The following is a 22998-nucleotide window of genomic DNA, read 5'->3' on the forward strand; positions in this document are numbered from 1 at the left end:
TCAATTTTTGGCAGTATTATCTCATAATCCATCTCATTAGAAGATGCTTCAATTGCTTGTTGCTTGATAATTCAACATGGGAAAAGGCAAGAAAACGAATTGTTAAATATAGAAGGAATAAGTAAATCATGCTCAATTTTGCACTTGAAATAACATGGAAACAATCGTAGTTGACAAACGTTAAACAAAAATGTCCGAAGTAAACAGCAACAGTGAAATTATAACTATAATTAACACTTTAAAGGAATTGGATACGCAGAAAAAAAAAATGTGTTGTTCAGAGCCAGTATGAGAATTTACTTGACAACAGAAATCAGTGAATGGAAACACTGAAAATACATTGCATAAACTTTTTATCTCAGAAAGCAGAAAATATTATATCATATGCATTGCCTAAGCCCAAATATCTTGGTCTCCATATTCTACACACACATTTTAATTTTCACAACCTTGTTATATGGTATCAATCAATCAAGAGGAGTTGGACCTTTGTCTTCCATTTTAGCGAATCAAACCAAACAAATTTTTTGTAAATTTAGAAATAATCTATACAGAAACCTTGAAACACTAACCACATCATAATATTAATTTTTACATCTGTCATAAATGTAAAGAAAAAAAATTATAATTCAGTTTACACTGATACTGGTTAAAAAATAATTATCATGAAATGAAAAACATAAATACAAAGGGTGTTTAACAATTAAAATATTGCCATGTAAAAGACTGTCAACATCATTTCATCAAATAACAACATAAGTTAAAAAAGAAACTGAATGACTGAATAAATTATTAAAAAAAAAAAAAAAACCCTCAAAATACAGTCAACTCAATAAAATGTGTACAAAAATTGCTAGAGAGATTGACAAAGCAAACAGAAAAGTAGATAGACTCAATAAAATCCAAGAACACTAACAATCTGAGGCTACAAATTCTCACCCAGGTTTCCTTTGTAATGCCTAAACAACAATACAAACACAAAGAATTAAACTTTACAATACACACTGATATATATTAAAATGTTGCATGGCAAAAAACTCCAAAATACAGTGAACAGAATAAAAAGTTAAAAAAATTGGCAGAGAGATTGACAGAGCAAAGAAAAAAATAGATGCGCTCAATAAAATCCAAGAACATTACAGTCCGCAAAAGGCATCCAACAGTAACACTCTCAAGCTACAAATTCCAGCCTAGGTTTCTTCTTTAACACCCAAACAGAGATACAAACAAAAATAAATAAACTTCACGATATACACTGATATATATTATAACATTGCATAACACCACTTAATTCTGATCGACCAAATTGAAATATAATTACTTATCAGTTTTATAAACTCTAATTATATAAAGTCTACATCGCACCAAATGAGATTAACAATTCTAATACACCAAAAGAAAGATCAATTCAATAGTATCAGTAAATGTATATATTGACAGCTCAATCTAATTCAAACCGTAATTTTCATATTTAAATTAAAGCACTAAACTGCAACAACAAATTAAAACTCAAAACTAGAAAAACAAATCAATTTCAAATGTTTTATTATTATTAGTATTATCATCATCATCATCAATTTAACAATATGGAAATCCTTCGTCAATTTAATAATATGAAAACGTTGCATACAACTTGTTGAAAAGAAGATAATCTTTCCTTTTCAACAAACACCTCAAGCCATGAACAACCGTGGTATCCAATGTTTACATTCATTACACAGAGCACTTGAAAATATGAAGAATGCCAGTCAACACTGGTGAGAATGCAATAGACCCTTTTTTTTTTTTTTTTAATCATTTTAATAACATAGAAATCCTTTATCGATTTAATGATATTCAAAACACTGCATATAATTTATTGAAAAGAAGCTCAATGTTTCCTTTTCGCCAAACACCTGATGCCGTGAGCAATTGTGGCATCGAAGCAGTACATTAATTACATAAAAAAACCAAGAATGGCAGTCAACACCAGTCAGAATCTAATAGACTTAAATTCAGTGCACACCACACCAAATCACATTGATAACCATCATATACTAAAAGAAAAATCAATTGAACACTGCGAGGAAGGCGTCAACTACATTGCCATTCACATGCACTGCCAATAACTATATACAAATTGCTACATTCATTATATAGAGCAGTTGAGAAAACCAAAAATGGCAGGCAACAGCAGTCGGAATGTAATAAACTTAAATTAAACCAAGACCGCACTAAATCACATTGATAACCATCATATGCTACAAGATAGATTAACTGAACACTGTGAGCAAGGCATGAACTACATCGCCATTCATACACACTGCCAATAATTATATACAAATGATTAATCACAAAATAAGCAAACAACAACTTTTTCTAAAAACCAGAAAAATATCACAATTACGACTGAGAATACCAGGAAACATAAGATTATATAAGACTTAATAATCTGTAATGCATCAAAATTAAAAATCCATGAATAGATCGATGCTTAGATCTTAGACAAATTTTTCATTCAACCTAAAATAGAAAAGAGTAATAAAAAATTAAAAATTAAAAAATTAAAAAAAAAAAAAGACAAAACAAGAACAATCACATCCACACCCATCAACATGTGCATAAATAACATAAAAACAAATCGAAAGAGCAAAACACATCGACACCATACTGTAAAAACGAAAGTGAATGAATAGTCTAAAATAATCAAAACGCAACCAAACAACGAAACAAACAGGGAAAAATAATCAAAACCCAACTGAACAAACCCAAACACACACCCAAATCAGTTGATAAACCGTGGCTACTCAATCTAATACCTGAGAGAGAAGTTGATCATTGAGAGTGCAAACCCTGACCAGAAGACCTTTCAAATGCTGCAAAACAACCATAAAAAAAAAATATAAATAAAAATCATGGTCTACCAAAAGACTAACAAAAAATAACCAAATCAAACATTCGTGCCTACAATGAAAGACTGCAAACAAACGGCAAAAAACCCAAAGCTTAAAACCCATTGCACAAACGACAGTTTAACAACGGCACAAAGGAAGAAGAAAAACCGAAGGTCCAGAGAGAAACTAACAACAACAGAAAAATGCAAGGAAAGAGAACAAAACTCACAAAACCAAATTTGATTGTGAAAAAACGCAGAGGTCGGAGAAAACACAGGAGGCCAAACTAAAATGAAAGTCGAGGGAAAGAAGAAAATAAGGGAGGCAAGCCGAAAAGGCAAACCCCTTTAGATCATCGACACGAGACAAACATTCGGCCTACAAAACGAAACAGTAGTTGCGAAGGTTGGGCAACACGCAGCAGCAAAGATAACAGAGGGGTAAAGGCACCAATTCACTACACAATCAAGAAAAAGGCTAAAAATTGTTCAGCAACTTAGGGGCAAAACCGCCCGCACACTGTTAATGAACAGTTACCATCCGTTGAGTTTTAGTAAAGAAATAATGTAATGATTGCACTTTAGCTAAAAGTCATCGTGCTTCATACTAGTTAAGTTTCAATTATACAACAATATCATTTGAGTTTATACATTATGATGTATAGGGTCTCTCCCATGTTGCTACACAGTGTGGAATACGTTGGTTTGTTATATTTGTGGATGATTGCACTAAAATGACTTGGCTATATACTATGAAGCATAAGAGTGATGTTAGGATTTTTTAAATGTTTCACCGAATGACTTGCACCCAATATTATTTGCCTACCAAGGTCCTATGGTCCAATAATAGTGACGAATTCTCAATTCCGAACTCTCTTAGTTTTTCAAAACATGGCATAATTCGCGAGACTACGTGTCCACAAACCCTAGAACAAAATAGGGTGGCTAAATGTAAGAATAAGAATATTTGGAGACCACTCAATCTTTGCTTATTGGTGCCCAAGCACCGTGGTCTTATTGGGTGGATGCATTACCTATGTTGTGTATCTCTTGAACTGGATGTTTTCCAAAGTTCTTGATTTTCAGACGCCAATGGAAGTTTTGGCCAACCATGTTACTCTGTCGTCAACTCTTCGTTTGTCCCCTAGTATATTTAGGTGTGTAGCGTATGCACATTTCCCAAAAAAACAACCCAGTAAGCTTAGGCCCATGTGCAGTTAATTGTGTATTTCTTGAGTTTAACAAAAGGGGTATCGTTGCTATCATCATTCTTCTTGGCACATGTATGTTACAATTGGATATCATATTTTCCAGGGCCAAAATGTTTCTTGCCTCAGATCAATCCCCTTCCAATCATCAAGGGGGAGATGAACGATGAAGATTTAGGCTAGATTGATCTCTCAGCTCAAATTGTAGATGCTAGTCCAAGTGGACCAAGTGATAGACCAATAGACCAGGCCTCAAACTTGGGTTTGGAATTAGGGGGGAGCGAGCCCAGACATCATCGCCAACCCAATTCCTAGTGCTGCTAATGATGACACAAACCCACTGGGTGAATGTAGACAGAGAGAGTCTGTGTAGGACTTGGTGTTTCTATTAGTGATGGTCAAGCACAGCTGAGTCTTTTGAGCTGGGAACAACAACAAGTGATTCTAACAATCCCTCTTCACCTACTAGTGATGTGTCAGACACGACTGGGTCTTTTGGGCTAGGAACAACAACAGGTGATTCAAACAACCCATTTTTTCATCACACGTACCCATTCATGCTCCTACAAATATCTTTGTACGATTTTAGACTGTATTGAAGTTGCTCGTTCCCGTGATGGTATTTAATTATCTAAAGGAAATATGTATTAGTTCTTTGATTTGAGACTAGTATGTAAGCATGTAAACCTGTAGAAATTTCAATTGTGCAGAATCATCACCTGGCAATCTATCATAGCCAATCTCCTACTAACAAAGAAAAGCACCAAAGGATAGCGGAAAGGCTGATTTATTTATCTCTTACTAGGTCGTATATTGCCTGTGTTGTTAACCAGTGCATCCATTCATCTAGTGAAAAGCACATGGTAGTTAATGCGTATTCTAAGCTACCTAAAAGGAGCACCCAAGAAATGGTCAATCTTCAAAAAGCATGGGCACATGAAGGTTAAGGGCTATATAGATGCAGACTGGGTTGGTAATATTATTGACCAACGTTCTACATCAGGTTACTTTACATTTGTAGCAAGTAATCTGGTGACACGGAAAAGTAAGAAGCAAAATGTGGTGCTTAGGTCTATTGCAGAGGCAGAGTACTGGAGAATGGCACATAGTATTTGGGAATTGTTGTGGCTCCAGTACTACTTATAGAGATTGGGTTTAGACCTAAGGGAAGTATTTTGTCATACTATGACACTCAGGCAGTGCTGAAAATTGCTAACAATTCAGTTCAACGTGATTGAACAAAACATATTAAAGTGGATAGCCACTTCATCAAGAAAGAAGTTGGATACCATACTGGTTGATATACCGTATGTCAAATTTGCAGAACAATTAGCTGACGTGTTGACACATTAGCATCAGCTAGAACGTTGCATGACTCACTAGACAAGTTGGGTTTATGAGACATTTACGCACAAACTTGAGGGAGAGTGTTGGCATGAGTCAATGTACTTAGAATAGGGATTTAATGTATGTTGGTGAGAGTCAATGTACCATAGGGATTTAATGTATGTTGACGTGAGTCTATGTTCCCAATTTTAGAATTTAATGTACTAGACGTCCTTGTACTTGAATATAATATATATATATATATATGTATATAATATCATATATAAATATTGTGTTCCTATTGAGAAAGAAATAAGTCGAAACATATTCAAAATCCTAAATCAATTTTATCTTCACTAACGTTTTCAACGATTCAAATCATCTTTATTTTAATTCATCATTCATAAATTATTTAAAAAAAATAAAGAAATTTAAAATCATTAAGGCATTCATTTAGAATGAAAAAAATAATCGAATAAGGCTTTGAATCTTGGAGAAAAAATCTAAAAGACAAACGGTTGGATGGTTGATATACATTACAAAATGAACATTATAAAATGTGTACAAAATTCATGTGTCTCTAATCTGAACCATAAATAAATAAAAAACAAAAAGTAAAACAAAATCGAAAACTCCCATTATTCTTAGGGGTGGGCACAGTTCGGTTTGGTGCGGTTTTGGGTGAAACCAAAACCAAAATGGTTTGGTTTAATACGGTTTTGAGGCTAAAACCAAAATGAAACCAAACCATTTGGTTTGGTTCGTTTTGGTTTTAAACGGTTTTGGTTTAGTTTCATTGTTTGAAAAAGCTATTATGATTACCTAGTTGTATCTCATTTCATCCAATTCAATAAAAAAGTTTTGGTGTTTGAACTTTTGACATTAAAAACAAGTCATTCGATGGCCCAAATGCAACATTATTTATTGTAGTCAACAACCAAGCATGCAATACACATTCAATCTTAAGTTCAAGAGAGTTCACATCATGATGCATGGATTGAAATCAACATGCAACCCTAAGTAATGCAAATATCTCCTTAATCAAGGGGGCATATTCAATTCATGTAGGTGTGTGTAATTGTGTATACTGGGCGGAAACCTATCTAGTATCTACCCATTATTCGCATGTTATATAAAAATTGGAAGAAAATGAAATTTCAAGGCATGGCCATTCCAGTAAGCAACAAGCCTAATTAATACTTAATATGCTAAATTTAATACTTAAATCTAATAAGAAGTGGATTATATCTACTAATCTAGGAACAGATATGACATTTTGTCCCTTTTTTTTTTTTTTTTTTTTTTTTTTTTTGCAAAACCTGTGAACTTGAATCATATTCCATTTTACTGTGATTTATCAGGTTTATACGTATGAATAATTTATTTACCGATCAACAACATTCTGACATTCTGATGTTCATGAATGAAGAAAAATTGAAGACTAGCCAAGGAAAAACCAAATACCCTTTTGATTCAACACCCAACCCTGAACCTAACCCTAAAATTAATCTCAAATATAAATGTAAATTTAACTAAAACAAGTTATAAATCATAGTTCTTACCATATTATAGCACTCTGAACTCTAGAGGCTAGGAGCTGAAAAGTTATAAATCATAGTTCTTACCATATTATAGCACTCTGAACTCTAGAGGCTAGGAGCTGGAATGAAGGGGAGCCCAGAGGGGAGATCGAGAGAGAGAGTTAGAAGCTTAGATGAATAAAGTTGAGCAGTACATACTAGAAGAAAGAAAAGATAGAGATTATGTGGAAATATTATGATGAGGTTGGGTCCACACTAAATATATGGACTCAATGAAATAACCAATTATCAGAAAAAAAAAAAAATGAAATAACCAATTAGAATTTAACATTTAATAAAGTTATGCATTTTCGGTTTCGGTGCAGTTTTCAAAAGCCAAAACTGAAACCAAACCGTTTCCTACGTTGCGGTTCGGTTTTAAAACCAAAACCGTTTCAAAATTGCAAAACCCAATCATTCAGTGCGGTTCAATTTGGTTTGTGTTTTGATTTCAATTTTCGGTTCCAAATGCCCACCCCTAATTATTCTTCAGACGTATTCACACCCGAATCAGTTCAGAATATTGGATCACGTTTTCCTATTCCTGCAATGGACAAGGACTGTGTGCCCTTCCACTTCTAGTGCCCTCTTGTGCCCTCCTGTTTTGTGTGGTCACGGTTAAGCCACACCAACATTTTATATTATCTTTTTTATAGAGATAATAAGACAAGGGGTGTGATATCCACACATCATTTTTTTCTTCTTCCACACCTTTTTAGTTTTTAACCGTCAGATCAGATGAATTGAAGAATATCAACAGACATAAATTAACAAAAGGTGGGTGAGAAGTAAAAAATGGTGTGTGGATAGCACACCCTAAGACAAAAATAAATAGTAATATAAAATATTAATGTAGCTTAACGATAATCACGTAAAACAAGAGGGCAGAGAAGAACACCGGAAGTGGAAGGCAAACAATCCTCGTCCTCCTGCAATAGGATCTAATAAGAAAAAGAAACTGTACGTTTTCCGTCAGTTTCTCGGGAAATGTCAGGATTTTCCCAGTGATTATATTTTCCCAGATTAATAATTGTCAGGTTTTCCTTTTTCCTCTCTTTCGGTTTCGTCGTGTTTTCCATTTCATCCCATTGCTGTTCGAAGCCCTGCGTCGAGGATGGGCGTTGACTTTTCGCGGAAATGGCGATTCACATCCGCCACGACCCGCAAGATTTGAACTTCAGGGGTTAGGGTTTGCGAATTTGTCCAAATCAGGGATTTGGGTCAATTGGGTTTTTAATAAATTTCAGAGATTGGAAGGTTTCTTTTTGAATTTGGATTATTTGGAGGTGCCATTTTGTTGGGTCGGGCTGTGAATTTGTTGATGGATACGGAGGCTAAGGATGCTTGTACTACTAATGGGTGTAAAACTGAGGCGACGTTGGATACCGGAGACTCTCAGAAAGTTGAGGAAAATTTTAATGGAGATGAAGATAGTGAGTCTAATTCTTTGTTGCCTCCTCGGAGAGGGGGTATGTCGAGGAAATCGAATAAAACTCGGCGAAAAGTGCAGTGGAATGATAGGAATGGGAATAACCTTGTTGAGGTCCTGGAATTCGAACCGAGGTAATGCGTTTCTGAATTCTATCTCTTTACATGTGCATTGTTTTGATCAAAGTGTGAGATTTTTTTATTGCTTTGTTTAGTTTTCGTTGTTATTTTCGTTGTTGCTGTTCCTGTTGTGATGTGGCTGTTCGAATTTTTAACAACTGTTGGCCAATATCTTTGTCTTTTAATTTCTTGGTGCTGTTATTCTCTTTGTATTGACTTTGATTTAGGGTGTTATTTCGGCCGCAGTTAACTCTATAATTCACCACCTCCATCCATCTTTTAGTTAAATGTCCACTTTCCTGCTCTGTCCAACATATCTAATTACAGGGGTCAACTTACTTTAGCTTCTAATGGGAGACCTTAATCCCATTGGAGTTTAGCTAATTACTTGATTGATTATTGGTCACAAATTGTTGTTGCAGTTATTATCTACAGTTCATGCTCTTTGAAACCTATTTGATTTTGAGGCAGTGGATTGTTAATAAGACTATAAGAGTTGATAGCTTCAGGTTCCATTTTACTGTGGTCGACGAGTTGTTTTTATTATATGTTTCATTTAGGTTTGGTAAGTTGAATATTGAGGTGTTTTCCTTTCAGTCTGTAAGTTTTGAGAAGGGCTCCATCATGTGGGGTGATATGCATCTGGGTCAAGTCATAATTTCTGATAGTCTCCTTTTCTGCCGGGAGGAGAGCTGTATTTGGCACTCTACAATAGTTATCTTGCACTCCTCCATACTTGGGAAAAAAACAAAGGAGTAAAGAGTGCAGGATTACTATGTTGGCGTAAAAGATAGCTATCAGTGCCGAAGTTCTCCCCATCAGACTTCTCGTGGACGCATCATGCCTTTTCCTTTTCTACCTAAGCCAACTGGTTTCAAGTTTTGCCTTGTCCTCTATCTGTCTCTTTCTTTTGGCCTGTCTTTCTCTATTGCTCACCCTTAGGTCAATTCATTTAATCACCTCTTTTTTAGGTAAGTAGACCTCCTTTTCATCTCATTGAAAATTTTACCTTAGGAATGTAAGGCACCTGCTGTGATGTTCTCTCTGCTATATACAAGTCATTGTGGGAATGTAAGTTAATATAAAACAAGTAAAGGAATTTGGTGAATTGTTTTTCCTTGTTTGTTCTTGTGGGAACGTAAGTTAATGTAGAACAAGTAAAGGAATTTGATGAATTGTTTTCCTTTGTGTGTGTGTGTGTGTGTGTGTGTGTGTGTGTGCAATTACTTTGGAGAAGAAGTTGAATGGGCCAAACATAGGATGCCTATGCCAAGTTTGCATGGGCTGTATCCTGATGCTGTGGGTCAACTTTAACAACACAACGTTTTGTGGCCCATGATTCTAGAGCAAAGTTTTGTGTCTGTAATAACAGGAAAGTTAATCGGTGGCATTTTGGTTTCTTGGTTTGTTAAGTTAGATTTACTATATTGGAGGCATTTAATGCTCCTTCTTACGTGTTGGATTGACTAGTACTGAATGTACTCTAGGGAATTTGTGTGGTTACTAAACAGCCTAACCTACTATTGGCGCCAAGATATTTTGATTTCGTTGTGATTTAATTTTTCTGACCTTAGTTGATCATAAAATTGATTATTGTTACCTGGTAAACTTTTTGCTTTTTATGAAAATGCAGAGAGAATGGTCACCTTCATGTCGGTCTGTTATGGACTTGGGGTCCTTCATGTCTGCCATATGCTAGTCAAGCCTTATACTGAAATATCCCTCAATCGAGCACACAATTGTCTGCTTAAACAAAAATGCACTCTGCGGTTTACTGTATACAGGAAGTAACTTCTCATGTGTGTCATATGTTAGTGTGTGTATGCTTGTCGGTGTGTGCACGCGCACACGCACGCACGCAAGGAATTGGAAAAGCAATTCAGGACGAAGAATTGTTGGTTTAGCACTTCTTTTATTAAATTCCATAACAGTTTCAAGATATTCAATCTACTTTGTTGCATTTCCATAGATTGAAGTAGTCTCCCATCACGTACTTATCTGCCTGTAATCCTGTTAAAATTGGAAAATAAAATTACAAATAGAGTAACTTTTTGCGATGTTAATTTCACCAGTATTATGTCACTGTTATATTTATTGCTGATTTGCTAGTCTCTAACCCTGTCTCAATGTTCATCTGCAGCGATGTTAGCGATTCTGATGAAGATGCAGATTCTTGCATATGTATTATTATGTAGATATTGTTCAGTACACCATTTACCTGGATACGATTGCTGGGTAAATCAAGTATGAAATTTCACCGAGCTGATTTTTATGATTTTTACTGGCTCCGTTATAACTCACAGTGTCAAGGATGGACCCAAGGTCCTGAGACCAAGGCAAGACTGTCAGTCTCCCATGTCTTGCATCTAAGTATAGACTGTATGGTACCATTTTTTGGGTTAAGTTTCTGTGATTGCCGTTATAACCAGATGCAAACTTAGTGGACCATCTTCCAGGGATGAAGGCAGATACAGATAACGGCAATTTGGCTTCCACATTATGTAATATATCAAACACATATGCATAAGTTGGACTTTGTATGTAATTAGAATTACAGCATACTTTGATAACCATATCCTGTTCAATAAACGCGCTTCAATTCTGCTTATTCCTTTTCTTCTCTATTCCTTCAGCACTTGACAGAAGGGAGAAAAGATATCATCCATCCTAGAGTGTAAATATTTCAGTCTTCCTGTTTGATTGTCTGCATTCGTTCCCGGAAACCCCGATAAAATGGTGAAAACAGCTGCGCTGGTGGAATTTAATTTCAACTGCCCTTGTATATGTAGTCGGACGTTATTCTTGTTCTTTCAAGAGTCGATTCTGCTGTGGCATCAAATCTTTATTCGGATTCTATACCTCCATATGCCCCATTATTTGGGCATATCTTATGCTATGCCTTTGCATTATTAGGCAGACTGGCAGAGTGAATTTTTAAAACTCATCCCACCAACTTGGCCCACTCAGCTTCTGACATAAGCAAGAAAAATGTAAGAGAAGCCTCCGAGATAGGGGGAGAAACCGTCTTGTAAAGCGATTGTATATTCCCTTGTGTCTATCTCTCTACATGAGAGAGAGAGATAGAGAGAGAGAGAGAGAGAGATACACAAGGAGATGCAAGAATGGAGCTACGTACAAGGTTACCCGGGCCTTTTGGGGGAGAAAAAGTTTATCCGTACAATTTTTTGCTTATTTTATGTTTTGTTTAGTATTGTAGCATTGAACTCGCACATACTTTACTAAGATACTCCGAGTAGAAGTTCATTATTAGGTTTGAAAATTCGTTGCTCTGACCTTGAATCGAGGACTTCCAAGACCAAAATAGCCAACGGATCTTTTGAGGCAAAGCCGTTGTTATTTAATATGGAATGATATCAATTTTTTTACCAGAATTACAGTAAATTTCTTACACAAACAACCAAGGCCCCCCAATACAAGCACAAATCTATCAGACATCCTCTTTTACCAGAGAGTCAAGACACTCAGAAATAAATACACACACATATCCAACAAATCCCCCAAAAATTCACACCTTCTGTATCAAAATTATCTTTTTGGCCATGACTGAAATGTAATCTGTCCAGTGTACTAATTTGCTGGATGAGATGGTCCCAGTTGTAGCAACTGTTTGATGATCTAGATTCCATTCGGTCTCCACGGACTAATTAGTACTTCGCGAATTTAACCAACTCGAAAGACTGGCATGAACTGGGATTTCTTGCAGGAGAGTTTTGGTGGACTGGTTAAAATTCGATCTGGTGCTATAAGGCATCCGGGGTTGTTGAAATAATGCAGTAATCTCCTTTTGGTGCTTTGGTGCTGCTGCTGCTTTTGCTTTGGCTGCTTTCCACTGTGTGAGATTCTCCACTGGACTCAGTACAGAATTTACATACCGGATATTATCTCTAGCATCTGGATATTCCGATTCTCCATTTCGCGATGCAGAGCATAGTTCCTCCGAAAACCCTTCTCGGCTTATTTGTTGTTCATCAATCTCACTGTCTTCATCGTCATTATAGTACTCATCCTCATCATCAACGTCGATATCATTGTCATGCAACTCACTTTCCTCTTCTCCATAGCTGTCCCAAACATTTTGGTACCTGTAGTTTGAAGGAAATAGTCCTACTCTCAGTGTTGTTGAATCCCCTTCAGACGCTGAAGTGGAAAGTCTTCCCTTTGACGTTTCTTCGACATTCTTTTCTCCGATTTCTTCCTCCTCACAACTGTCCAAGAAATGGTAAGCTTTTGAAATAGGCTCATACGTCTGGACATTCAGATTGAAGCTAACTTTCTTCCGGGTTTTCAACCTCTTCTGCTCCTTGGCCTTATCTCTAAAACAACAAATATTCAATGAAAGCAAATGCCGGTAAATAACCATTCCACAGATCAAATCTCAGTACAAAGTAGGAGACTAAAAGCAAGAACTGACCTGTATAGTTCAGATATGAGACTCTCTCTTCCACCATCAACACCAATAATTCTGACAGATGAGTCCAATGGTACATAACTCACACTTCTCTACAGCATCATCATAAAACCAAAAATCAAACATCCCGAATTTGGGTTAAATATTGTGACACCAATACAAACACACACAAAAACAAAATACTGAAACTTGAAAGCATGGTTTGAGCCTGAAGATAAAGAAATGTACATGGTCACTGGAGGCGGCTTTAGTAGCGGGGTATTGCCGCTTTCTCTTCTTAGAAAAACAGAAACAGGCAAGAAAACACCCCATTAGAAGTCCCTAGGTAGCAGCAGGAGGAATGAAGTTTGATATAGGCAGACAGATAGAAGGAAAAGGGGGTTAGGAGATGACGGTGAACAGGAAGTTTTTAAATCCGTTTGGCTCCAAAGGGTTTTTGAAAATGGTAACGTTGGGAGGGAGTGGAATTATGATGAAAAGGGATGTGGTGGGTGCACGAGTTTAATAAGGAAAGGAAGCAGAGACAACAACACAAACCTTATTTAATTGTGTGCCTTTTTGTTTCATGGGAGTTTATGGAAGGAGTCACGTTTCTTTGGTAGTTTGGACAAGTTATTCGTTGGCTTTTTGCGCTTTGCTCGACACAATCGAAAGATGTAAATCTACTTGACATTTGAAAATGTTTTTTTCTCTCCTCAGGTTGCTCGTCTATTCTACATACTAGTATTTAGATTATTGATTTTTATCAACGAAATCATGTGATCCATGAAAATTATTCCTTCACCGCTGTAGTGGGTGGTGTGAATAGTGACAAACCAATCGTTCAAGCTTTCAAGGCTGGTGGAGACAAACTAGAAAAGCAAAAATGTGAAATTTAATTATGTCACAAGATACTAACATCATGTAGATATCTTAAATTAAGTCGATTTAAGTGTGGCATCGATGATGGTTTTATATGTGGTTCAATATTCTAATGGATGTGTCCTAGATCGAACATTTATTTCTTTTAAATTATTGTAATAGTTTCGAATATTGTCCCCTCCCTTTAATAATAAATTTTTTATTTTTTATTTTTAAAAAGTGTGATATCGATGTTGTTGGACTAAGCCGTGTCTTTTGCACTTAGCTCCTATTAGACTCTCCATCAGCACTTAAAAGTTGCACCACATCTTAATTTTCAACCTCGATTGTTTGAGGGTGTTACTTGGTACACATTTACAAGCACCAACGGAGTAAGGTATGGTTTGGGGGTTGAGGTGATTTTAAAAAAAAATGGTATCAAAAATAGCTGGGGGTCATTTTTGAGTTTGGTAAACTTCTAGCTTCAGCTTTTTTTCACAGTTTTGGGTGAAAAAAAAGCCAAAAAACAGAAGCAGCAAAATGCAGCTTTGAAAAGCTAGCATTTTAGCTTCTACGCAAACCTCTAAAACATGGGTGAACAATGACCCTTTAATGAAAGTTTTTGGCAATCCTACCCTGAGCTCTCTCTTTTGCCTCCACACTCCTCCATCAAACCCACCACTCTCCCACACCTCTCTGCACCCCCTCCGCCTTTCTTGCTCCTTCAAACCCACAAAACCCCCCAAACCACCTTCTCTATACAACTCAACACCATCGATTGCCAGAGACAGGGTCATCGACTTTGAAAAATACAAGGGCAAGATGCTGGGCACCCTTCCTTCAGCCTACCTCAAGTAGGTCTCCAAAAATCTCTGCGCTCGCGACTTCGAGGACTAGGCGAAGCATGCCGACCAGGTCTTTGACGACGTCGTTTACCGGGACCAGATCGAGTGGGAGCTGACAGAGAACGTCCTGAACGAAAATCAGAGGAAAATAGACCTAGTCTCTGACGTCGTTTCGTCCACCGAGCTATGATGGCTCCAAACCTGACACGCCCCAATCCCGATATTTCCCGAATACCAGGATAGACACATGCTGGCCGACACCCGAGGGTGATGAAAGCCATTTATTGAGTACAAATGCTGAAAACAAGGGATAGATAAGGCTTATAAATATAAGAGAATAATGAATATGCATTTAAGGAATGTGTTCAGAACATACAACTAATCCTAAAACACTAAAGGAAATAATATAAAATTGAATGAATAAAAGAATGGGTCCTACGCCGAGAGGACTCGAAGATGCCGATGCGGAAGTGCCTTGACGTCGGGATTGTATGCCTCGATTCTAAGTCCTGAAAGGGGCGCAAAACAAACATGAGTGAACCAAGTTGATATATATATATATATATATATATATAAAATAAAACAGTTATCAATGTATTAACCCCCAGGTTTTATGAAAACACTTATATATCATGATAAACATAGGTTTTCCGAAACCTAGCATGCTGTGCAATGTCTCAAATCATAACTTGTATATATAATAATCACTAGTGAATGTCCGATGCCCTATCCCGGCTCCCCGTCTCTGAGCAGATAGTCAGAGGAAAATACACTTCAGGCCCCATGCCGGCTCCCAATTCCTGTGCTAAATAGCCAGAGGAAACACACTTTAGGACCTATGCCAACACCAAACCATCGCCCGAGATGGACCGGATCTATCCCTACGTCCCGTAGCGGAAAGGACCTCTAGGTAAGTACAAAACCAATGAACATACATATATTGAAACGTAACTTCATAGTATAAAGTCATCCATCATCTATACTATAAAAGAGGTGTTCTAAACATGTTCTAAATATCATATCGTCATCCGTCAGATATTCTATAAGAACACGGGTTATAGGAAAAATAGTAATAATTCAAACTAGCCTCAGTAAGCCTGTTATCGCATAAAATATTTCATAAAACATAGTCATCAAATCATGCTTTTCATGTATGCATTTCTATTATCAAAACATGCATTTTTAGAAGGGGTCCACTCATAGTACTTAGTTGTCGAAGAGCCACGCAACTAGCGAAGACAGAAACACCACAATTAATTGCCCCTAAGCACATAAAGGGTACATTTAGTCAAACTGTACTCAAATGATTGAATGTGGGAAAACGGACTTCAAAAAGAGGTTCAGGACGTCGAAATTAGCCTAGGAGAGGTCTCGAACAAAAACCCCCCAAAAAGTCAACGATCAAAGTCAACGTTGAATGTTGACTGCTCAAAGTCAAGGTCAACGCTGACCGTTAACTGGGTTAACGGTCAGACTGGGTTCAGGTCAACTGGTCAAACGAGTCTGGGCTTGGATCCGGATTGGGTTAAAAGGTTTAGACTTGGGTTTGGGTTCTGATGGGTTTGGGTTTTAAAAGGGATTGGGCTTGGGTCACAAAGGGTTTAGGGTTTTAAGGAAATGGGCTTAAAGGATTTGGTTTTAGGGTCCGGCCTCAAAGGCCAAAGGCCTAAGGTAAAATGACATGCCTCGAGGGCCTTAAGCCTTTAAAGGCTTAGTTTGAAAAAGATGACGGGCCTAAGCCCGAGCCTTAGACACGGCCTAAAGGCCTTTAATCCAAAACAGTTAAAATTAAAACAAAACAAAAAGGGAGACATAGGTTTGGGTTGGGCTCGGCAGGAAAGGCCCAAAAGGCCTATGTTTGATGGGTCGTCAGACCCAAGGAAGAAGAAGGCCGGAATTCGGCTGGAATTTAAACAAACTTTGAACGTCCATAACTTTGTCAATACCAAAAAAAATTCAAGTGATTCAAAAATAAAAATCGTAGCTCTCGAAGAGACGAAGAGAATGGAACCTCACATGACGTCGAACTTGCCGTGGTTTGGCCAGAAAATGCCTCAGAGGTCGCTGGAAACTGGGTAAGATTCAAATGGATATAACTTATTCAATACTCTGGGTAAGATTCAAATGGATATAACTTATTCAATACTTAACGAATTTAGGTGAAACAAAAAGGTAAGTTGTAGTGCTTAGTGAGACAAAGAGATTGATACCTAGCACGCCAGCCAACTCGCCGTGGTTTGGCCGAAAATTAGCTTGGAAACCGTCGGTTTCTTGCTGGAAATTCGAGGAAGTCTCCCCGACGTGTTTCTTTGTGCTTTGACGTCCAAAACACAACCACGAGGTCAAAAAAGAACTACAGGGATGAAAAGAGAAGCGTTTGGAGTGTTTTGAGGCTTACCCAAAACGAAAGGACGAGGAACTCATCGGAGTTTCTCTATGCTCCACAGAGAAGAAGAGAGAGAGAGCTAATGCGGTGATGATGGTGATACTATTGTCGTTGATGAGGTGTGGGCACAGGTGTGTATGGGTTGGTCCTCAAGGAGAAAAAGAGAGTTGCAGAGAGAGCCGAGAGAAAGATAAGGGAGAGAAGAAAAAGAATGAGAGAAAAAGAAGGGGTTGACTTGGGGGAGAACCGAGAGGAGAGAGACCGGCGACACAAAAGCAAGGTGGGCCCTTTATGCACACCTATTAAGACCCAAAAAACAAAGGAAAATATCCCCTAAACTTAGTGAAAAAACAAAAATACCCTTTTACTTCCATAAAACCCAAGACCGGTTGTTTCAAAACCCATCAAGAACCCTAATTTCCCAAAACCCATTTCTCCATTTCACCGATACATTCACTCAACTCAAGCTTAGGCGGTTGATTCTGAGGATTTCAGGAGGAAGAGAAAGTGCAGAGAGAGAGAGAGCTGAGGTGAGATGGTCTGAGATCAAAGGTTTGTGTGTGGGGTTGTCTCAGTGGAGGAGAGAGTGCAGAGAGAGAGTTGAGAGTTTTTGAGAGAGTTCGAGAGTGTAGAGGGAAAAGAAGACACAGAGATAAGGGAAATGGGGTGTGGGCCCCACGGTCACACAAAATCCTCACATAAAATAATAATATTAAATAAAATATCATAATAATAATATAGTATTATACCTTTTTTGATCATTTTATACAGTCATAGCTATTTTACATTAAAGTTTACCAAACACTATCATACTGCATTTTTTTTCCAAAAGCACTTTTACAAAAAAGTTTACCAAACACTCTGCTGCTTTATTTCACAGCTGCTTATTCTCACATCACAGCAGAAGCAGCTTTTTTTCAAAACACAGCAATACCAAACCAACCCTAAATTAGACCTTTGTGCCGCGAAGTTTGTATTTATAGAATATGTTCTTGATCAAACGGGGCACCGTTGCTATGATATGCCTACTAAAGGATGTATGTAACCATGAATATGATTTTTTAATTTTTTTTCACATGGGCAAAATCAGAGTTTTAAAAATTAGGGAATTACATTCATTGTATAACATCATTTATGAGCCTTTTCTAGATTTTATGCCAGAACCGACTTGTTGCCGTGCCCTTCACACCTCTTGAAAACTAAATCTTTGCCTGAATTGACCAATCGATCACAAATTGACGACCATCGTCTCCTTGTTTAACTTTACAAGTTCACAAAACAAAACATAAAATTCATTTTAATTTATTAGTCATGTCATAGCTCAAAACAGGAAAAAGACTAAACTAATTTTGGTGCATAAACTATATTTTGAGGAGGATACTTCTTCTCTAACAAAACATCATTTTATAGGTATAAAAGCGACAACTAAAATTGTTTAAGTCGCTTTATCATCACTTAAAGATTATCTTTAGAAAAATCACTCGATTTAGTGACCACTTAGTCATTCATTTATGTTGAACAAATCAACGTTATAATAACAAGTAACATCATCATAATGAAACACAAATTCTTTATTCATATAAAATTGGTCCATCTTCAAAGTCAAATGATTATAACGTTTTTACATTGAAATGATGCCACATTCACATTGTATGACTGACTTTCCTGCTTTTACCACTTTTCTAGGAATGAGGGAGTAAGTATTGTCTTTTGGGGACATTTTTAGCTCCAACAAAGTAAAGAAGGAGGCCATATGTCATCTCTGTGCACCTCACCTGACAGAGAACCAACCCTCTGGCGGATTTCTACTTACATCAAATCCAAGCCGTACAAAACATCAAAATGATTCCCGACCAACCAATCCAGCAAATCTCATCCGTCCAAACGCTTCCTTCCATTCCCCAAGTCCCAAACTTGCTCCCAATCGCGAAGCATACATACACGCTCCAATCTATCGCTCTTTTATCTCTAGTCGGCCACAAACCCTTCCTTCCTTCTTCTCCCAAATCCCAAACCCCCAAAATCCAAAAACCCACTTCCAAAATTTAATAAAGATCGAGGCTTTCACTCTCACACGCAGTGAGAAGGAGAGGCAGTGAAAACCCACATGGATTCCGATCAGGGGAAGCTTTTTATTGGTGGGATTTCATGGGAGACCTCCGAGGATAAGCTTAAAGAGTACTTCAGCAACTACGGCGATGTTTTGCAGACGGTGGTCATGAGGGATAAGACCTCCGGCCGCCCCAGGGGTTTTGGGTTTGTGGTTTTTGTAGATCCTGCTGTTCTCGATAGGGTTCTTCAGGATCAGCACACCATCGATGGTAGAACGGTGAGATTCAGATTCCCAACATTTTTCCTTTTTTTAGTGGGTTTTTGTTTAATTTGGTGTTGAACTAATTGGGCATCTGTGTCTGTGTGTGTGCTTAAGCTGGTCATTGTTTATTTTATTTTATTTTTTGAGATTTATTTTCTAGGCTTTATAATTCTGCTAGTATTGTAGTGTACGTATCCGTGGAGTTCTTGTGTTGAGCTTTATCTTGTTAGACATTTTGCAGTGTTTCTGGTTTGCTGGTTGCTAGTATGTTTGGAACTTTAAAAATTCGACGTCTTTGATTAATTTGTGTTCACTGTATTTATACCAAGGAGCAAGAGTCTGATTGTAATGAAGCTTGGTAATGTAATTTTCTAAGCTGATGGTGTAGAGGTTGTTCCATTGTACCTTTATTGGTTTGCAGTAGTGAGTAATAGAGTTGTTCTTGTGAACGAATGTCTGGATGTGTATTTATTTTCATCCTATGAAATCATTCTTTGTTATGTATGTGACTGGCTTTAGGGTTTAGGATTTATGACTCGTTTACATGTCGAGTGTTTTACAACCACAATGATAATGTTGCTAACATTTTAGCTTGCTAGTACTATTGGAAACTTTTTATAGATTGTATGGTCTTCTTGTACCACTTTTCAGTTACTGAGGGTGAATCCCTGAGATAGCATTCATGTATAACTGGTGGGTGCTTTCTATGGTTATAGTTGGTTGTAGATGGCAGGATTTTAAGTAATCAGAAGAACTATAGAGTAAAGAAGATGGTTTTGGGTTGCTGTGATTCCATAGAAATTGAAAGATGTAAAAGAAAAATGAGGAGAAAAGAGGACAATATAGATGGAAAAAGAATGAGAAGAGATATGAAAATATGGATGGAAAGATTTAGTTGGCGACTCGCCATGCCTATCAACAACATAATTTTAATGACTGTTAATTACTTATGTAATTGACTCAGATTATATATTGTAGACCAACTCCTAGATCATTCCGGACTAATAAGGTTTTTAGTGCGGACATAACATATCAATCATATAAAGAAAATTGTGTAGAAATAGAAATTGTTTCATACTTCAATGTGTTAGGCTTCCAAAGATGATATTTCTTTCTCGCCTCAAAAGAGGAAATGCTAACCAAGTTGTTCAACTGCAGTGTTGGTAAGTTATATATAAAAATAGTGGTTCTTGTATGAGGCATGCCACTATTAGTCACCTTTTAACCATTATGTACTGGCTGCACATGTTCTGGTCGGTAACTAATTTAAAGAATGGTCCTTAGGGACGTATTCTTTTCTTGTCAGTGTGACATATGGACACCATTGAAGCTTTGATTATTATTTGTAAACAGTTTCTTTGGCTCTTTCTTGTGATGTTAGATCCAAGTGTCCACACACTTGACACCAAGGTATTTTTACTTCTGCTGCTTAACGGTTTTAATTTTCAGGTTGAGGCTAAGAGAGCCCTATCAAGAGAGGAGCAGCAAACTACTGGGAGAGTTGGAAATGCTTATCCTACTAGAAGTGCTGGAAGTGGGGGAAATGTTAGGACCAAGAAGATATTTGTTGGAGGGTTGCCCCCCACTCTTAGTGAGGAAGGATTCCGTGAATATTTTGAAGCTTATGGCCATGTAACTGATGTAGTAGTAATGTATGACCAAAGTACCGGACGTCCTCGTGGGTTTGGGTTTATTTCATTTGACACTGAAGAAGCTGTTGATAGGGTTTTGCACAAGACATTTCATGATTTAAATGGGAAGCAAGTGGAAGTAAAGCGGGCTCTTCCTAAAGATGCCAACCCAGGTGGGGGTAGCCGTAGCATGGGTGGTGGTCAAGGTGGCGGAGGTGCTGCTGGAGGTGGTTATCAAGGCTATGGGGCATCTGCTGGTAACCCAAATTCATATGATGGTCGAATGGACTCCAACAGGTACATGCAATCGCAGAGTACTGGAGGTGGGTTTCCACCTTATGGTTCTTCTGGGTATAGCGCACCCGGTTACGGGTATGGTCCTACCAGTAATGGAATTGGCTATGGCAGTTATGGAAGTTATGGAGGTGCTAATACTGGTTATGGAGGTCCAGCAGCTGCTGCATACGGAAACCCTAATGCTGCAAATGCTGCTTATGCTAGTGGTCCTCCAGGTGCCCCTAGAAGTGCATGGAGCTCTCAAGGTCCCTCTGGATATGGTGCTATGGGTTATGGGAATACTGCTCCTTGGGGTGTTTCAAGTGGCATTGCAGGTACAGGAAGTGGTGGCCCTGGTTCTGCACCTGCTGGTCAATCACCTAGTGCAGCGGCTGGGTATGGAACTCAAGGGTATGGTTATGGTGGGTATAGTGCAACAGATGCATCCTATGCAAATCCATCTGGATACGGTGCTGTTGGAGGACGTTCGGGGAGTGTCCCAAATAACAATGTTGGTGCTCCAGGTGGGGAGCAAGGTAGTGCTGGTGGCTATGGTGGAAGTGGCTATGGCGATTCAAATGGAAATGCAGGTTATGGAAATGCTGGTTGGAGATCTGATCCATCACAAGCTTCTGGAAATTATGGTGCTCCGGCAAATGGTGGACAAGTTGGTTATGGTGGTGGATATGGCAGTGCTCAGGCACGGCAATCCCAGCAGCAGTAATTTTGATGGTCGACTGTCTCAATTGAAATTGCATCCTGTTTTATGGATCTGTATCTCTTTATGCATGAGGTAGTAATGGTTTCTCATGACCAGCGGCAGTAGCAGGAACAGCTCAAGTTGGATGACAATGCTTTGGGACTGGTTGGATTGCTTAAATTCTAGTAGTTTGCAGTTTCTATTTTGGTAGCCTATAATAAGTAGTATTTTAGTGCGCACTAGATGCTTCTATTTAAGTTTTGCTTCTGAGTGGTGTTAAATTGGCGTGCTTATAATTGTCTACTTGCTGCGAATTTCATTTTCCATTTTGGTCGTAGTGTCAAAGCTAAAGTAGCTATATAACCTTATCTATGTTGGTTTTATTGCATTTGAGTATTCTGTTGTTTGACATCTTATCATTGCTTTATTTTCTGTTTATTTTTTGGTGAAGGTTAGATGCTTTAGTAAGTTTAGCCACTAGGTGCTATGCTTGAATTTGATATGACAAATAGGAGTTACAAAGATGTAGTGCGGGTAGTTCTCTGATAGCAATGGAGCCATGGGCTGGTCACTTCGGTAATGGGTAGCGATAATCGTAGTGGTAGTTGACACTTTGACGATGGCATAATCATTTTCCCCCTGTATTTGGCCTTGTGTTGTACAGGAGGAGGTGCACGAGTTGTAAAGTGAAGTGTCCATCATGGCTGAACATGAGCTTCATGGTGGGGCATGTTCATTGGGGGTATGTTCAACATGGAATGAAACTTTGGGAAGTTTGTTCTCTTGAAATTAATCAGGTCATTCTCCAGTCAGGCCATGCCAACACTGTCAAACTCTGCAGAGTCCTCGAGCTCACTTCATTGCTATCGTGAACTTCACCCGGGTTTGTGGTTGCATGACAGATTGTGAGGTGAACAGCCTACGGTATGTTGACTTGAGCAGCTTTCCCAGTATCACTTTAAAATTTGATTGTAGACCGCTGTGTTTTGATCGTAGGATAAATTAGAGAAGCAGAAAGGTGGTGTTTCTGTTAAAATTAGTTA

At 37.9% G+C, this 22998-nt stretch overlaps 3 protein-coding genes and 1 long non-coding RNA gene across 4 annotated transcripts; 2 read left to right on the forward strand and 2 right to left on the reverse strand.

Moving 5' to 3' along the window:
* Positions 1 to 1776: 1776 nt before the first annotated feature.
* LOC148691840 (uncharacterized) lies at positions 1777 to 7152 on the reverse strand. The gene is made up of 2 exons (XR_015955235.1): positions 7032 to 7152; positions 1777 to 2855 (listed from the first exon to the last, which is right to left on the reverse strand). It is a non-coding gene; the product is annotated as an uncharacterized LOC148691840 (long non-coding RNA).
* Positions 7153 to 7887: 735 nt separating this feature from the next.
* LOC137737772 (uncharacterized) lies at positions 7888 to 11142 on the forward strand. Its single transcript, XM_088683341.1, has 2 exons — positions 7888 to 8549; positions 10675 to 11142. The coding sequence occupies exons 1-2, from the start codon at positions 8308 to 8310 to the stop codon at positions 10727 to 10729; spliced, it is 297 nt and encodes a 98-aa protein (XP_088539467.1). The 5' UTR covers positions 7888 to 8307; the 3' UTR covers positions 10730 to 11142.
* Positions 11143 to 11869: 727 nt separating this feature from the next.
* LOC137736102 (uncharacterized) lies at positions 11870 to 13411 on the reverse strand. The gene is made up of 3 exons (XM_088682479.1): positions 13192 to 13411; positions 12967 to 13055; positions 11870 to 12868 (listed from the first exon to the last, which is right to left on the reverse strand). The coding sequence occupies exons 1-3, from the start codon at positions 13273 to 13275 to the stop codon at positions 12196 to 12198; spliced, it is 846 nt and encodes a 281-aa protein (XP_088538605.1). The 5' UTR covers positions 13276 to 13411; the 3' UTR covers positions 11870 to 12195.
* A 5353-nt stretch (positions 13412 to 18764) lies between these two features.
* Positions 18765 to 22366, forward strand: LOC137736922 (heterogeneous nuclear ribonucleoprotein 1). The gene is made up of 2 exons (XM_068476241.2): positions 18765 to 19363; positions 20798 to 22366. Exons 1-2 carry the CDS (start codon positions 19142 to 19144, stop codon positions 21977 to 21979), a joined length of 1404 nt encoding a protein of 467 aa, XP_068332342.2. The 5' UTR covers positions 18765 to 19141; the 3' UTR covers positions 21980 to 22366.
* Positions 22367 to 22998: the final 632 nt, after the last annotated feature.

This window comes from Pyrus communis, chromosome 13 (assembly GCF_041283825.1).
Source record: "Pyrus communis isolate YQ-2024b chromosome 13, ASM4128382v1, whole genome shotgun sequence".
NCBI classification, from domain to species: domain Eukaryota; kingdom Viridiplantae; phylum Streptophyta; class Magnoliopsida; order Rosales; family Rosaceae; genus Pyrus; species Pyrus communis.

Excerpts from the sequence above, each read along its gene's own strand:
- LOC137737772 (XM_088683341.1), top strand. The coding sequence starts at position 8,308 with ATGGATACGGAGGCTAAGGATGCTTGTACTACTAATGGGTGTAAAACT. Across the intron at positions 8,550-10,674 it reads GTCCTGGAATTCGAACCGAG|CGATGTTAGCGATTCTGATG; the intron begins GTAATGCGTTTC and ends GTTCATCTGCAG.
- LOC137736102 (XM_088682479.1), bottom strand. The coding sequence starts at position 13,275 with ATGGGGTGTTTTCTTGCCTGTTTCTGTTTTTCTAAGAAGAGAAAGCGG. Across the intron at positions 13,056-13,191 it reads AAGCCGCCTCCAGTGACCAT|AGAAGTGTGAGTTATGTACC; the intron begins GTACATTTCTTT and ends ATGATGCTGTAG. Across the intron at positions 12,869-12,966 it reads CTCATATCTGAACTATACAG|AGATAAGGCCAAGGAGCAGA; the intron begins GTCAGTTCTTGC and ends TTGTTGTTTTAG.
- LOC137736922 (XM_068476241.2), top strand. The coding sequence starts at position 19,142 with ATGGATTCCGATCAGGGGAAGCTTTTTATTGGTGGGATTTCATGGGAG. Across the intron at positions 19,364-20,797 it reads ACACCATCGATGGTAGAACG|GTTGAGGCTAAGAGAGCCCT; the intron begins GTGAGATTCAGA and ends TTTAATTTTCAG.